Below are 16,733 nucleotides of genomic sequence, written 5' to 3'. Positions count from 1 at the left end.
TGTCTTTCTCTGTCTCAGCACACATGGGAGTGGTAGCTCTGCACCCAGCCACTTCCCTGAAGACCTACCTGCTTTCGCAGAGTGGCTTTCGTAGAGCAGTGGAGTAGACAGCTTCTAAGAGGAGGAGGAGCAAACATAAAAAAGGCGCCCCCCCTTGGCTCCTCCTCTGGCCACGCCCCCTTGGCTCCTCCTCCGGTCGCACCGCCCCTCCCCCCCCGGCTCCTCCGGCCCTGCCGTGCCACCCCCGTGGCCCCGTGCCCTTGCTCCTCCGGCCGCGCCCGCCGCCCCCCATGGCTGCCGGCCGCGCTGCGGGCCACATGCCGCGCCCCCCGCTCCTCCGGCTGTGCCCCCCCACTCCTCTGCCCATGCCCACCGGGCCGCCGCCCTGCCCATGCTGCGGGCCGCCAGCCTGCGCCCCACCCCCGCTCCCCTGGCCGCACCCCCCCGCTCCTCCGGCCACGCCCGCCGCCCCCCCGGGCCGCCAGCCTGCGCCCCCCCTCGCTCCTCCGGCCGCTTTTGGAAAGGCGCCACTTATGGAACATGTGCTGAGGGGAAGTGGCTGCTTCCCCTGCACCCCGCTAGCTACACTACTGTCATAGAGGACATATAGCTGGGGAAATCTCAGCCAGGCAATCTGAGAAGCCAGTGAAGATCTGAGCCCAGTGCGGTGGGAACTGCTTTCTCCACGTGGGTGGGGAAGCTCATCTGCCCTGTGGATGAAATGGACATCTTTGTGGATGATGATGCAACGGTGATCAAACCTGACACCTCCATACAGCTTCTCCTCTTCAAAGTGCTTGCGAAACTCACCAGCTAATCCAAACAATGCCACTGTGAAACAGAGAACATTATCCCCATTTTACAGAGATGCTGAAGTCTCTTATCTTGGGTACCTAACTTTGGATAATGAGGGCTTGTTTTTTAGGGGCACTGAGCACCTGCCGCTGGCACTGAAGCCTGTGGGAGCTGGGTGTGCTCAGCACTTCTGAAAATCAGGCCATCAGTGTCTCAAATGTGGGCAACCAAAAGCCAGGGACTCGAAATTAGAAGCCACTGTTGAAAATCTGTCCCCAAGTAACCTGCCCCAGGCAATAGAGAGAATCAGTGTCAGAGCCAGGATTAGACCTTGGGAGTTCCTGGCGCTTGGTCTGGCACCGAGACCACTAGACTGTGCCTCTCAGTAGAACAGACAGGGCTTCTGTCTTTTGCAGAAGTCTTTGGCATACCCAGCGGGACCTTCTAGGGGGACAGCAATCGCCAGCGGCTACGGAATCTCCCTTGTATCTCTAATGCTCTGGTACTGCAGAGCTGGTGCAAACCTCGCGGGATCTCACACCACAGCCACCCTCTCCCTCTGCTGGCGACAGCCACTATAAGGAGAGAGGAGAAACCCACTTGCCTCTGTCTGGGCCACTCTGTCTTTCCACCCCAAGAACCTCCTCAGAAGAATCATCCCCAGGGACTGTGGTGCCTCTTGTTTGAAAAGCCTGCAGTGGGTGGGCAGGGAGCCGAAAATACACCATGGACAGCGACTTGCAGCAGGCGGCTCAGTTCCCTTCCACCCATCTGCAGGCAGAGACCCTGATTCCTGTCCTAAGAACCCTGCCTCTCCCTGGGGACAGGCTGTCTCCAGACCAAGCCTGCCCCTGTCCTTTATAGGTTCCTTACAGCCCCTCCTTGTATTCACCCGAGCAGCAGCCCCCTGCTCCCCTGGCCTGCCGCCCCATCCCCTGGCCGCAGTAGGGCGAAGGGAGGTGGTGCAGAGAAGGCAGTGTGGGGAGCTGGTGTCTTGTCTGCTTCTCGCGCTGCCCTCTCTTTGAGGTCACCATGAACAGCTGCTGGGATGAGCTGAGCTAGAGCCAGGAGCGATTCTGCTGCCTTCCAACCTCCCCAGCTGCTTAGACATTAACCCTTTCTTGCCTGCCTCCTAGTCTTGATGTTTCCCAGGAGTGTGATTTTTTCCCCCCTCCCGCAAGCCTCCCAGGCAAGGCTGACCTGTTTGCAGGAGGCTACCTCCTTTTGCTACATGTGGGCTTCTTCTGCCAAATGCTTGAAAAGCGATACGGACATCAGATCAAAAGCTGCCTGTTCCCAGGGCTTCAGGGAAAGAGGAGCTTTGCTTTGGTAGCATTCCTTTTGATGCTTGTGAGAGCTATACGGTCTGGGCGAAGCTAGGGAAACAGACTCCTCCAACACTCAGTGACTGCAGCTGTTTTTGTTTTTGATACCTCCCGGTCGCACCTCCCGGTGACTCAGCAGGGAACAGTCTCCCCTGGAATCAGTACTGACCCCAAAGCCCCAGCATGGGCCCAAGGGGGTGCTGTGCTGCAGGGAGTGGCGAGCGGGACTTGGAGTCAACTGATCCCAGTGCCACAATGCAGCTGTAAGGGGTGTGGTGCTGGAGGAGATGCCAGCTTCTAGATGAGATGGAAAACTGACGTCCTGACCACCTGTGGTCATTAAAGAGCCCAGGGCACTTCCCCTAAGAATTGGGATGTTAGACTCCAATGATCTGGCCAAGTTCCAATTTGGGAAATCACCTTCTTCCCTAAATTTCTCCCTGGAGTTTCAATCAGATATAGTATTCTTCACTTCCCATCCTAAAGTGTTGTCCAGTGTTGTTGAACAGCTGCTGCGTCCCACCCCAGACATGGCTGCCTTTCAGTAATGTGCAAAGTGATATCCTTCCATATATCTTGTGTTTGTAAAGTGCGGTTGGGTCCTTCTGGATGAGAGGGGTTAGAGAAGTGTTAGATCATCATTACTGAATAACTTAGTAGTGTTCTGGTAATAGGGGACAGGATGAGGCATGTCTCTGGGGTTGCTGAATCAATGTGAAGATTAGAGGAAGGAGGAGATGCTGGATCTTATAAGGACGGAGCATATGTCGGTGTCCTTACCTTAGACAAGGGGTCGGCAACCTCTGGCACACGGCTCGCCAGGGTAAGCACCCTGGCGGGCCGGGCCAGTTTATTTACCTGCTGACGTGGCAGGTTCGGCCGATCGTGGCCCCCACTGGCCGTGGTTCGCCGTCCCAGGCCAAGGGGGTGGCGGGAAGCCGTGGCCAGCACATCCCTCGCCCGCGCCGCTTCCCGCTGCCCCTATTGGCCTGGGACGGCGAACCGCGGCCAGTGGGGGCCGCGATCGGCCGAACCTGCCACGTCAGCAGGTAAATAAACTGGCCCGGCCCGCCAGGGTGCTTACCCTGGCGAGCCGTGTGCCAGAGGTTGCTGACCCCTGCCTTAGACCTTAGTCCATCCTGTGTTTTGCCATCCTTGCTTCTCAACCGCCCTTCTCTCCAAATCTTCCCATTTCATGTTGTGGTGCTTGATGCATTCAGAACTGTTCATTTCCATGTTATTCGCGGTCTTCCTTTCTTTTTCATAGGTCTTCCATTGAAGGGTGATATTTGGTAAGTGTTCTTTTTCCATTCTCAGCATATGTCCCAGCCACTGATGTCTTCTTTTGCAGATTATTTGTGAGAGGGTGCTTAGTCCAGTCATTTTTCTGACTTCTTCATTCGTCTTCCTATCTCTATGTTATTCCCAATATTCTTCTCAGACATTTGTGATGAAATGCATCCAGCTTTTGCATATCTTTCTTGGTAATTTGCCATGTCTCACTGCTATATGTTGTGATGGTGATTAACAGTTGCTTTGTACATGTTCAGTTTTGTCTTGAGGGAGAGGTTTTTGAGTTGCCAGATGTTTTTGAGTCTCCCAAATGCAGCGTTTGCCTTTCCTTTCCTTTCCGATTCTTCTTATTGCCTCAGAACTAGTACCATCTTGGCTGATGGTACTTCCAAGGTACGCAAAATTGTCCACCTTCTCCAGTTCCTCTTCTTTAATTTTGATTTCTGTCCCTGTAGTCCCCATTAACATGACTTTACATTTCTTTGCATTGTATCTCAAACCTATCTTCTCCATTACTTCTTTTACTTGGTTTGTGCATTTCTGTAGTCCGTTCGCATCTTCATTGATATATTGGTGTGCTAACCCTTTAAGATCAAAGTGTCTCTGGAGATTGTGACTGTAATTTTTTCCTCACCTGGGAGAGGTGCGGTGCATGGTAATGATTAGGCTGAGGCACCAGGAGTAATAACCTTTAGCTAAGAACCACTGGGGTGGAGGAAATAGGGTGCCCAGATGTCCCAATTTTATAGGGAAAGGCCTTCTATTCAGGGCTTTGTTTTATATAGACGCCTATTACCCCCCAACCCCCTGTGTCGATTTTTCACACTTGCTATCTGGTCACGGCATGGTGGCCTGGAAGTCCCGGTCAGCAGGACTGTTCTGAGTGGTTGGCAGCCTTTTAATTCTAGGTTCTCTGTGCTTGGTTACACACTTGACTCTTTCTCAGATTATCGCTGGGGGCCACACCAGATAGTCTGGGGCTGGATTGGCTGCTTCCGTGAGGGTGGATGTGTGTCTGAGAGGGATAAATGCAAGTTCTTACAGGACTCAATTTTAGACCTGAGTGGCTCCCTGAGGTTCTGGTGGCACTTGGTCAACATCGGGCAAAGCCCTACAGTTTGAACCCATGTCCCTCTTGGCCAAGAGAATCTCATGGGGAGTCACTGACTTCATTCTTCATGGAGACTCTCAACACATGCCTTAGGGAGGGCAAGATGCCAGCATGTCTTAAAGCAATGATTGCAAGGCTGTGCCCAGGAGATCACCTCTTAATCCTGACAGTCGAATCAGTTTTTACCCTGTCCCTTGGCTCAGAGAAAAGTACGGGATTGTAAGCCACACCGACAATCCCTGCAGTTCTCAGATCTTCCCGATTCCCTTTTTGGTCTGGTTTCGGGCCTGTGTGTTATGGAGACTGCATTGGCTTTGTTGGGGGTTGACTTCTGTCTGGTGAAGGACACACACCAAGTGTCCATGGCCATTCCTTTAACTGTCGGCAACCTTGGGGACACTGACTGAGTTACTGACCGGGTCCTGGCAGAGACAGAGAGATAGCAGTGATCTCTGACCTGCCCCAGATGCCTCCTGGGAGGTGCTGCAGGAATTTTTCTTGTTCCATCTGTTTATTGAGGCCTGTAGGGGAGACGGTGAGGTGGTGTGAATTGCAGCGGAGCCACTGGTATGCTCTGTGCACAGAGTTCTTATGTCTCTCTTTTGCGGGCACTTCTGAAGCATAGAACAGACGGATTCCTCCACACACACCTGCTAAAAATCCCTGGCTCCTGGCAAAGGCGGATGCTCCTGCTTCACCAGTTATACATCTATATCTATATATCTTGGAGTCATCGTGGATAGTTCTTAGAAGACGTCCATGCAGTGTGCAGAGGCGGTCAAAAAAGCAAACAGGATGTTAGGAATCATTAGAAAAGGGATAGAGAATAAGATGGAGAATATCTTATTGCTCTTATATAAATCCATGGTACGCCACCTCTTGAATACTGCGTGCAGATGTGGTCTCCTGAGCTCAAAAAAGATGTATTGGCATTAGAAAAAGTTCAGAAAAGGGCAACTAAAATGATTAGGGGTTTGGAACGGGTCCCATATGAGGAGAGATTAAAGAGGCTAGGCCTTTTCAGCTTGGAAAAGAGGAGACTAAGGGGGGATATGATAGAGGTATATAAAATCATTAGTGGTGTGGAGAAAGTGAATAAGGAAAAGTTATTTACTTGTTCCCATAATATAAGAACTAGGGGCCACCAAATGAAATGAATGGGCAGCAGGTTTAAAACAAATAAAAGGAAGTTCTTCTTCACGCAGCGCACAGTCAACCTGTGGAAGTCCTTGCCTGAGGAGGTTGTGAAGGCTAGGACTATAACAGGGTTTAAAAGAGAACTAGATAAATTCATGGAGGTTAAGTCCATTAATGGCAATTAGCCAGGCTGGGTAAGGAATGGTGTTCCTAGCCTCTGTTTGTCAGAGGGTGGAGATGGATGGCAGGAGAGAGATCACTTGATCATTACCTGTTAGGTTCACTCCCTCTGGGGCACCTGGCATTGGCCACTGTCGGTAGACAGAATACTGGACTGGATGGTCCTTTGGTCTGATACAGTATGGCCGTTCTTATGTTCTTATAGTTCTTCTCCTGCTCGAAATACATCTCTGAGTGGCAGTTTTATTTGTTAGCTGCAGAGGAAGCCAGAGCTTGGCACAGAACCTTCTCATTAGCTGCTGAAGCAGGACCCCACTGGCATGGCAATGGCAGGACGGAGAACGGGTGTCTCAGCTCAGAGGTACCCTGCACTAGATGGCGGGCCCTACGCTCTCACTCAGAACCGCTCCGCCTTTGAAGCAAGAGACCTGAGACCTTCCAAACTTTCCACAATTCTAAAACTCTCCTTTGCAGGAGCCCATTACTGGGCATCTGGGGATTTCTGCAGCCACATGAGCGTGTTGACAGTGAGCTTTAGGGAAAGTGGGAGCTGCCGTAACTTTTTCAATTCATTATAGAGGAATTGAAAACCTCTGCATATAGATTTACACTCCATTATCATGCTAACTCAGATATAAGCCCTACTTTCCAGGCACAGAACATCCTGGCTGCAGCTTGGGCTTGAATTGTAACAGCCACGAGACAATAGCCAGGAGCTGCTTTGGAAAATGTAGGACAGCGGGCAAACGCGCTGAGAGCCTGGGCGGCTTGCAGTCGTCATGTGGAGCGTGTTTGGCAGGGGAAAGGGGCGGGGATGATTCCTACCCGCAGCCCAGGGTTGCAGGGAGTGGGTTCAAAGGCCTGCGGTTGCCTTCACTGATGCTCTATTGAGTTCACATCTGCCCAGGGTGAACCCGGACATAAGTGATGGAGATAGATTCATGGTAAACTCCCCCAAGTAAGGAGAAGTTATGGCTGTGGCATTGTGCTGTTGATACTTGGCCCTGTTTGCAGGTTGAAGGGGGTGAAGCACAGATCCCGTATCTCGGCAGCATACTTGCATTCTTGCTTGCTTTCCCTCCTCCACCTCCATCACTCTGGGGTACTATACTTTTAGAGGCGGTGCACGGGTGGAGGCATCGGGGCAGGGGCATAGGGAAGAACCATTTCTCTGATCCACTCCTTTCACCAGGAGAATGCCACTCATCCCCACGTGGCACCAGTCCCCTCCCCTCTTCCAACCCTCCCCACTGAAGACAGAAAAAGCTCACTATTAAGGACTCTACACCCAGCCCCTTCAGTTACAGGCTGGGGAAGATCCCTGTACGCACTTCTGAGTCCCCTGTGAGAAGCAGGGAAGGCAAGATGTGCCATTCCTGATATATCTAAGGAACAATGAAGATGCAGGAGGAAAAGCTTGTCCAGCCACCTTCTTGCATCACAAAGAAGCAGAAAAGGGCACCAGTCCAGTTGTTTTTCCCCCTTCAAGTCACTTCAGCACTCTGTGCCTCAGTTTACCAATCTGTCAGATGGGTATGATATATAGTCTAATAATGGGGATAGAACACATTGCAGGGGAGCTGTGTGGATCGGGTCATTACTGTCTGGAAAGTTCTTTGAGGTCCTCGGTTAGGACGTGTTAGAGAAGGACAAAATCTGCACTGCCACTAATGTCTGAACAATGCCTCGGGATGGTAAACTCCGTCAGAGCTAAGCATGATTATTATTTACACTTGCAGCACTACACGCCACAATAATAGCACAGAGCCCCTCTGCAGCACTTTATGGCCCAGGTTTTAAAACGATCTGTGAAAAATGCACCGGCGGGACTTGGGTATGGAATTCCTGCGATTGCACAATCAGCCACGGTAAATCCATGGTTATTATTTTGTTACCTCTTGCGACCCAAGCGGCTAGTCAGAGTTTGGGACCCTGGGGTTGTTTCCACTGGAGGACATATTGATGAGGCACTTCTTTGATGCAATCTTTTTTATTTACCAAGAATATACAAAGTCCCGTTTCCCTGAACACAGGAGGAATCAAATAATGGGAGGCAGTGTCCTTGCTCACAGGTCCAAGGTTCTTTTAGCTGGCACCTCCACCCTAAATCTCTCTCTAGGCTTCTCCCAGGGCCACATCACACTGCCAGGTGGTGTCTGTCTCTGTCCTGCTTCTTCCTCACCACACCAACCCTTGGTTAAAATAATACTCAGCAAAGTCCCTCTGCTCACATTGTAAATTCCTGATCTCACTCACTTATGTCTTTGCTTTGGGCGATGACGTACACTTAACTGACCCTTACGGTTATCTTAAATGAAGGGCAGTGGTTAAACCTGTATTATTATTTGCATGACCGTAGTGCCCCGTGTGTGTCTATCTGTCCAGGTGCTTATACGGGATCTCCAGCACTGAAGTAGATGAGTAAATGGTCACTCAGACATCTAATTGGACTTCGCATGCACAATCACCGTGAATGCCCAGGGGACTTGTGCACACAATAAAATCTGGCCCCGTGTTTTCAAAGTACCGTGCAAAACACTGGGCTAGATTTGCTTCTGCTTGACAGTCCCAGGCCCCAGCTGCAGGGGAGCCCTCTCAGGAGTAGAGGAGGCACAACAGTGCAAGCAGCCCACATACCTGTTGTGCCCATCTGGTGCAGCCCTAAAATGGGGGGGGCAGCTAGGGGAGGGGACAGAGCCAAGGAAGGCCCCTGGCAGAGGTGCTCTCTTGGTCGATTTGCTGGGCATCCTCTGTTGGTGGGATTCTACTGGAGCCCCTGCCTTGGCTGGACACTACTTGTCCCAGCAGTGAATCAAGCCCACTAGCTAACACATACGAGCCCAGCCCTGAATCCCTTACTCAGCTTTGACTCCCTCCTTCCTCAGCCCTGGGAATTTTGCCTGGGTAAAAAGGTCAGGATTTGGCCCTGTAACTGTAGACCCAGACATAGAGGTCCCTATGCCCGTTAACCCCATGCGTGCGCCTGCTCTTGGTGCAGCGCAGCTCTGGGGAATACTAGCTACTTCCCAGGTCTGACTGCTCCTCTGCACTTGCTGAGGTGAGTGACACCTGTCTCCTCCTTTTCTGGTCATCCTTTTGGGACAGACGTTTCTCCTCTCCTCCTGTCCGCCCCAGGTGCCAGGCAGCCCTGCTTCTTGGCTTCTCATGGCTCCAGCCCAGAATATGAATCATAGATCCCCTCCTCAATCCCATTTTGCTGTCATAATTAAGCTTATTTTGCCCTATCCCCTCTTGTTCCCAAGCAGCTCTCCAAAGGGTCTTTGGAGGTTTCTCATTTGTTCTAAATCCAAATGTCTCTCTCTCTGCTCCCAGAATGTGTGGAGGAGAATTTAAACAGGGACTGAGGGTGTTAAAACCACAATGTTTCTCTTTAAAGCGGGTCGGCCACCATGGGGCGAGATGCTCATGCATGAGTCACACCTAAATGCTAAACAAGATCACAGCTCCTTGGAATACAGAGCACCGGTGGGATCTGCGAATCCATTGCCCTGAAAGTGCAGGCGGCAATAGGTGGGTAGCCCCCAGACGCTGCTCTTGTTCTGTTTTGCATAATTATCCAAGAGATCTGCCCTCAAACAAAGGGATTTGCCATCTCCTTCTGCCAGATCCTGCAGTGATGTCCTCTTGCCAGGCTGGTGACATTATAGTCATTTCCATGGCAACACACTGATATCACAAACACAGGCGGTTGACCTCATGGCAGGGTCCAGTAGAAGGAAACCCTCTTGGTGCTAATCTGCCACCCAAAGAAGGGTTGTTATTTATTGGGAACAAAACACACAGACCTGCCACTCCACTGTTTGATGGAACCCACCCTTCTGGTCCTCAGCACAGCCATGTGTCTGCACTGAAGCCTGCTGTTTGTTTAGGGCAAGGAAATGATTTCTTCCATGCAGCGCCAAGCATGCTGTCAGCACTCAACAGATACATAACATGAAGCATGAGAAGCTGTGTTCCAGAGGCTGGGAGGAAGAGAGGAGTGGCTCGCCTTAAAAATATTGACAGATGTAACGAATACTACAATGATGTTGCCAATCTCTAGCTTCTTCCATATCTGGATCTCAAAGCTTTTCCCAAACAGGAAAGAACAAACCCTCCCGTCTCTCTGAGGTGAGTCAGGATCATTATCTCCTTTTACAGGTGGGGAAACTGAGGCACGGATGGGCGTCTGAGCAAAACTTTCAATCCTGGGTGCCTCAAGTTAGGCACCTCAGTTTGTACAGAGGGGCTGAAATCAGGCACGCGCATGCGGTTAACGGGCATAGGGACCTCTATGTTTGGGTCTACAGTTACAGGGCCAAATCCTGACCTTTTTACCCGGTGTTGCGTCCTGACAGCTCCCATGGAAACCAATGAGAATCAGGCCACTTTTATTTAGCTGCCTAACTATGGATTTAGGGGTCTATCTTTAGTAACCCCAGTCTGAACATTTTGGCTTGAGTATCTTGCCCCAGGCCAGACAGAGGGCCGGGGACAAAGGAAGAGCTCAGTCCCCCCAACTTTCCGCCTTAGCTACCAGACCATCCTTCCTCCCACTCAGGAAGACATGACAGCAAACGGACACCAGTACAACTACCACTGATCACAGGCGGTAGAGATGGAAAAGCCCCGTTAGGTCCCATCTAGTCCATCTGCGGAGCCCGGGTAGGATCTTTCCCTCTAGGCTATTTACTAGACCTTTTTGTCCGGTCTAGGACACCAAACAAATGCCTCATGAGTGGCCAGCGCCTAGCACGATGCGCGACTGGGCCTCTAGGCGCTCCCCACTACACGGATGCTAAGAAATAACAGGGATGCTATTGGGGTTTGATCCCAGCTGCCAGCCCCACTTCAACAGCCCCCTTGTGTGGGTTGCTGGGACCCCTTACTGAAAGATACAGGTCAGCCTCTCTCTCCCCCTTGCTCTTCCTGTTGGCCTGGTTTGATTGCATGTAGAGTCGGTGGGTTTGCCTGCGTGCTGCTAAACGGCCTCCCTCCCGGATCACGCTGCTTTGCTTCAGTAAACAGCGAAGACTTCCAGTGTCTCCCCCAGGACTAGCAGCGAGTCCCTCTCCCTGGCAGCGCTATTTGGAGTGATCCACCTGTAATTCCTCTCCCCCTCTTCCCCACCACCCGCCCGCCGCTCTGCTCCTTCCTCATCGTGCCTCTGGGCGCAGGAGCAGAAACAAGAAACTAAAAAAAAAAGCGCTGTAGAAAAGCAGAGCAAATTAAGCAGAGCCCTGATCCGCTTGGGTTTGTGCTTGCCAAAAATGCACCGTGCATCTTAATTCGCTCCGCTGTTCAGCTCTCACACACTGCTCTCCTGGTGCCATTTCGGCGCTCTCCGCTCAGCCTTTTCAACACTTCATTCTTCTTCGGTCTGTGTGTGTGTGTGTGTGTGTGTGTGTGTGTGTGTGTGTGATTGCAGAATCTGCTGCCGCCGGTGCAAAGGAGCGAAAGAGATTCCCCCTCGGAGCTCCCCTGGCAGCTCCAAACGATCCAGTGGGTCCCCGTTGCAGTTTTTTTCCCCAGCCGCCTCGATTTTGGGGGGTGTGCATTTTCTAGAAAGTGCTTCTTGGGCGCTCGCCAAGCTATCTGACACCCATCCCTGGGAGCTGCCTTTTATCTCCCCGGGATCCTTAGGAAAGAAACGCGTACATGAAAAGGACCCGGAGTCCACACTGGCGGTAGGCGCCTCTATTCCAGTGCGGGTCTTTCCTGCTGGCTATCCGGATTGCAGCAAAAAAAATTAAAATAAAATAAAACAGAGAAAAAGAAAGTAAAAAAAAAAGCCGAAGACACTCTCCCCTCCCCCTCTTCTCCATTGCAATCCCAACTGGAACTTTTCCTCTTCTAGCCGGGATGCCTTTCCTCATCTCCAGTCCTCAGCTTTCCTCTTTTATTTTAAGTGGCGGGGGGGAGGGGGGAATCCTTTTTATTGCAGAGAGGGAAACACGCCGAGAGGGGATCTCTTTGCAGGCGCTTGTGCAATCTAGCTCTATAGATAGTTATATTTTTGCACGCATCTCCTGCTGCAGCAGATCCAGCCAGCGTGGGGGAGGGGATGGAAAGGGTGCACCCTCCTCTCCCGATCCTCTCTTCTGCCTCTGTGTGGTTTTTTTGCAGGTGTGTCAATTTTAATTCTGCCCAGTAGGTGGGACTTGGTGACTTTAGCACCATTTTTGTGCGTGTGCGTGTGTGTGTGTGCTTCCTCCCCATCTTCTATTGCAATCCTCAGAAGTCTCTCCGAGAGAGCGAGAGAGCGCCTGATACTGAGAGCCAGCCTGCAATCAACAAGGCACTATGCATTTCAGACCGCTACTGTAGGGGGAATTACAGCTTCTCCTAGCCAGCTGCCAGCATGATTTCATCTGCTGGAGGATTTTTGCATCTGATCGTTTGAGTTTTTTTTCCTCCCTCTGTCTTTGTTTCCTTCCCCTTCTCCCCCCCCACCCCCCTTTCCTCCTCCTCCTCCTCCTCCTCTTTTTTAGAAGCAGCAGTCGGAGATGGATGTCTCTCTTTGCCCTACCAAGTGCAGTTTCTGGAGGGTATTTTTGCTCTGGAGCATTTGGGGAGACTATCTGCTGTCGGTGCTGGCTTGCCCGGCGGATTGCCTTTGCAGCAAGACAGACATCAATTGCAAGAAGCCGGATGATGGGAACCTCTTCCCTCTCTTGGAAGGGCAGGATTCAGGCACCAGCAATGGGAACACCAGCATCAACATCACTGACATCTCCAGGAACATCACTTCAATGTAAGTCAGCTATGCCCCCCACCCCCACCCCAGTGGGTGCCCTTTCCTCTACCGCTGCCCGAGACACAGGGTGTGTGTGTGTGTAAGGGGAGAAACCGGCGTGTGGATTTCAGGTGCCCTCAGCATTGCTATGGATGCTGGTTATTCCCTGCCTCAGACCCGTTATGCCTGGGTTGCCGTGCAGAGGACGCGAATCTAATTTTCTGCCCCCACCGAAACAGCAACAGTTTGGCTCACGTTTAAGTGGGATAAAGTAAATGAGATGAAATGGCTTAGCAGGGGCGGGCAGCAGGCAGAGATGCTGTAAAGCGACCTCTTCTTTCCCCCATTTGTGTTAGCGGAGAGATGAAAACACACAAACACACACACAAACTGGGCACCTAAGGCAAGTTCTAAGCCGCCTGCTCCTTCAGAGACTTCGGATCTGATTAGAATGTCATTTTTTATCCCCCCACTGGCAAATCCACCCTCCTCTGCCCTGGCTGCGTGGTTCTGGGAATCTGCAGTTTCTCCTTTTTGAGAGAGAGAGAGAGTGTGAGATGCCCCTCAAGTTGTTATAATTTTCCAGCTCCATTCTGATGCTGAGCTGGGATTTGTGTATTTTGATCTCAGGGTAGTGGGGGTATGTGTAGGAGGCAGATATTTTTAGTTGAGCACTTTGCGTTTGTTTGCATGCTTGTTTATCTGGAAAATCAACTGGAAGTTGCATTATCCTTGTTTGGAGAGGCTGGTAGCAAAAGCCCATGCAAATCTCATCAGCGTAGAGTAGGGAAAGGACTGTTTTTTTCCTCCCCCCCCCCCCATCATGCTATGTTATGTGTGTGTTTAAAAAATCCCTCATCTTCTACAATCTCTGCTCTTCAACGTTCAGTACATTTTCGGGGAGGTGAACTCCAAGGCATTTCATTATTCTAATGCTAATTGAAATGTGAGCATTTAGGGAAATGTAACCCCATGAGTAAGTTGCCTGTGGGAGTTGGGTGGAAATGAGGTGGAATTCTTTATCCTGGCTGTTAAATGCAGCAAGGTTTGGGATGAGTAATTGATGGTTATTTATTTATTTCCCACCTCCATTGTGAAATAGCTTGTTCGAAGAGTGCTCTTTGATGGTTCTTTTCCCGAGGCTGTGCTATTTGGTCACAGTGCAATTGTAGCACCGCTATGGAATAATTGCGATACCCTCCTTAAGAGCATTGCTCGGCACCTTTGCCGGATAAAGATGACTGGGCTAACACAGACCTATTGCTGTTAACGGGTTTAATGTAATGAATGCCCACGCAGTTCTCCCCACGTCCAGTTCTAGTGAGTAACGCTGACCTATTCCCATGCTACGACTTTCCCTTTCCAGCAAATCTGCTCTCCAGAAACTAAAGGGATCAGGGAAAGTAAATATGAACCTAATGTAATGTTTGAGTGCCAAATGGCCCATATTTACCCTGTGCCCCCTGTGCTGGAGTATTGCTGTGGATGCTAGAGCGATCCAGATAACACTAGGAAAGTGGGAGAAACTTGTATTTATTTCGGTGCTTACCGTTTGTTGTGTTTTTCTCTTAACCCTTTCTTGTTAAACTGTGAGCATCAAGCATGTGGTAAGAGGGAAGAGAACTAGCAATTCGGTTACTGTACTGTGTCTCAGAGGCAGCTAGTGTGGTTGTTACTTAGTATGTGTTTGTGTGTGTGTTTGTGTGTGTATATACACACATCTGAACTGCTGGATGAGTTACTACAATGTGAATCCTTTGTGTCTAGAAAATGTCTTTACTGCTTTGAAATTGAAAAATGCGGGGAGTCAACAAAAAATCCAACCCGAACAAAAAACCTAAAACCCAGCCCCCAAACCTCTCAGCTCCATTAGGAAATGTTTTCAGGAGAAGAGCATCTTTTCAGGACAGGACTAATGAGAGGGTGACTGGGTAAATCTGTTTGTGTTCCATCTAGAATAATATGTCTTCCCTGGATCCCCAACTCCCTAAATGGACTTCTGTAGCTTTGGAAGAAATGGTGGTAGCTGAATTGAGGTTAGTCCATAACCACCACTACGGTGATTCGGGATTTTAGGCTGAATATCAGGAAAGACGTCTTGACAGTGAGATCTGTGAGACGGTGAAATAGTCTCCCCAGGGAAGAGATGAAAACCCGGGTGTTCAGGATGCTTACAACTGGCACTAACCATTGTACTTGGAGGGGGCAACCTGGTGGGCCAGGGACGGGCTAGATGGCACCTAAGAAGTCGTTTCCGCTTCCACACTGCGATTTGTGTGGGATTCCTTAGGGACCTGAGCGTGTGGCCTGAAGGAGCTAGGACAGAAACTTGGGTTTAGCAAGCGTACTCTGCTCACTCCGCCCTCGACAGAAAGGGAGGCTAGGACAGGGCTGATTGGGTCAGTTCACAGGGAGGGAAGGTCAAAGATCATCCCTGCCCCCACCTCGAGATTGTAAATATGGGTTATAGTTCAGCCCCCTCCTGGCCTGCCAAAACTATGTTGTTGCCAAGGAAGTTACAGTGCCCAGATGCTAGGGTGATGGGCACGTTCTCAATCCACCTAATAACGAATCCACTGCCCTTCCCAAAGAGAAGAATGTGATGCTCCCTCATGCCGAATGTCACCTTTGCGTCATCCTGCTTCATCCTGTCTCCTAGTGTAAAAGCCTATTGGGACTTTTATTTCGTTAGCCAGATTGACTTAGTGGCATGCAATTGCCTCAGGGGTCGTTTAACTTACTAGCCCCTCATGGGGAATGGTGTGCAAAAGAAGGCGAGTAGCTAGCTTGCAGCACCTGCCTTTCCTGTCAGTCTCTGGAGAGGGGTGGGGAGCTGTATTGGCGGGGTGGGTAGCGGAGCTCTGGTGCTCGCCCTGTGTCTCTGGGCCTGTTCTCCAGTCTCTGCTGCGTGACGCCCGGTGTCTGGGAAGGAATATCTAGCTTTCAAGAGACTCCCGTGAAGACTTTCCCTTCGCATGGCTGTTGAAAACATGGGTGGGGCGTGTTCTTTCTCAGAAAGGCCACAGGGCCTAGGGTGATGCCTTCCCCGTTGCCAAACGACAACTGGTAAAGCTACGCTCACAGCGTCTCTGTGGTGGATCGAACTGTGGACATGCAAGACCATTTTCATCAGGGGAAGGGTTGGGAAAGAGAGAAGGGGCTGGCGGATGGGAGGAAGAGGACCCTAGGTGGTGAACACTTCACTCACTGTTATTTTAAAACTCTCTTTATGTTCCAAAGCCCAGCGGGAGAGGCCATGAGCCCTTTTGCTACAGGTCTTCAAAAGAAAACATCCCACTGAAAGAAGGAATATTCCCATCTCCCGCCATCTTGGGATGAAGCCATTGGAAGCATTTTGCTCTAGTGATGTAACATCCCGGAGGCCATCCAGGCCAGAGCCCTCTTTTACTAGGGGCTGCACAAGCAGATAGGAAACAGGGACCTGCCCCAAAGAGCTGAGAGTCTAACAGACGGCATCACAGTGGCATGAGACAGAAGAGTGGGCCGAGGTGGGGGAAAGGGATAATATGCTACGGGGTGGATGCAGTTCTTAGCCAATCAGGGTAGTGATCATAGCTTGCCAGCTGTCTAGGTTCTTTGTGTCCTTGTTTGTTGTATTTGGGGCCCAGTTCTTTGGAGCCTGTTTGGGGCATTCACTCTCCTTTCCCCCATCAATGGCAGAGGAATTACCAGCACTAAGGGTCTGGACCCTGGCATCTCATATCTTCAGATGCTGCCAGTGCTGAGAAGCTCTTTGCCACCTTCCTCTGTTCTGGGCAGTTTCCAAGCCCAAGCCATGTTGGCATTCCTTCCCCTACCTTGAAATCAGCCCAGAGGGCTCAGTTTGCGTAGGCTTGAGCAGCAGCGCGTCATTCTGTCATGGCCTGGCTGTCGAGCCGTAGTGAACTGAGTTCGAATTGCGTACGACTTGCCAGTTCACCGTAGCAGATTCCCCCAACTGTCTGCGTGGGGGGAAAAGGTGCAGTGTGAGTGCAGCTGTGCATGAAGGCAGCCCTTTGGCTAGCGATCACCCACGGCCACCTCTCCCGTCGAGCTGGAAAAGCAGCCGCATGTTGGTAACCTGAGCTGCAAGTGGGTCGCTCTGAATTTGGCTGGGCCGCCTCGCTGTAATATTATCAGAGACGGTGTAACTCAA

At 50.9% G+C, this 16,733-nt stretch overlaps 1 protein-coding gene across 4 annotated transcripts in view; it reads left to right on the top strand.

Annotated features, from left to right (window-relative positions):
- The first annotated feature begins 11,883 nt into the window (after positions 1-11,883).
- The window catches only part of NTRK3 (neurotrophic receptor tyrosine kinase 3), a 345,792-nt gene continuing 340,942 nt past the window's right edge, over positions 11,884-16,733 (top strand). For 3 of the 4 annotated variants that reach the window (XM_054041826.1, XM_054041829.1, XM_054041828.1), the window contains exon 1: positions 12,132-12,595. In XM_054041826.1, coding sequence (XP_053897801.1) covers positions 12,348-12,595 — 248 coding nt within the window. In that variant the 5' untranslated portion in view covers positions 12,132-12,347. Of the gene's footprint in view, positions 11,968-12,131; positions 12,596-16,733 lie in introns of those variants that run through there. The other variant, XM_054041827.1, reaches the window with a different exon arrangement.

The sequence above is a fragment of the Malaclemys terrapin genome, chromosome 10, assembly GCF_027887155.1.
Source record: "Malaclemys terrapin pileata isolate rMalTer1 chromosome 10, rMalTer1.hap1, whole genome shotgun sequence".
In the NCBI taxonomy this organism is placed as follows: Eukaryota; Metazoa; Chordata; order Testudines; family Emydidae; genus Malaclemys; species Malaclemys terrapin.
This window is presented reverse-complemented; position numbering and strand designations above follow the sequence as displayed.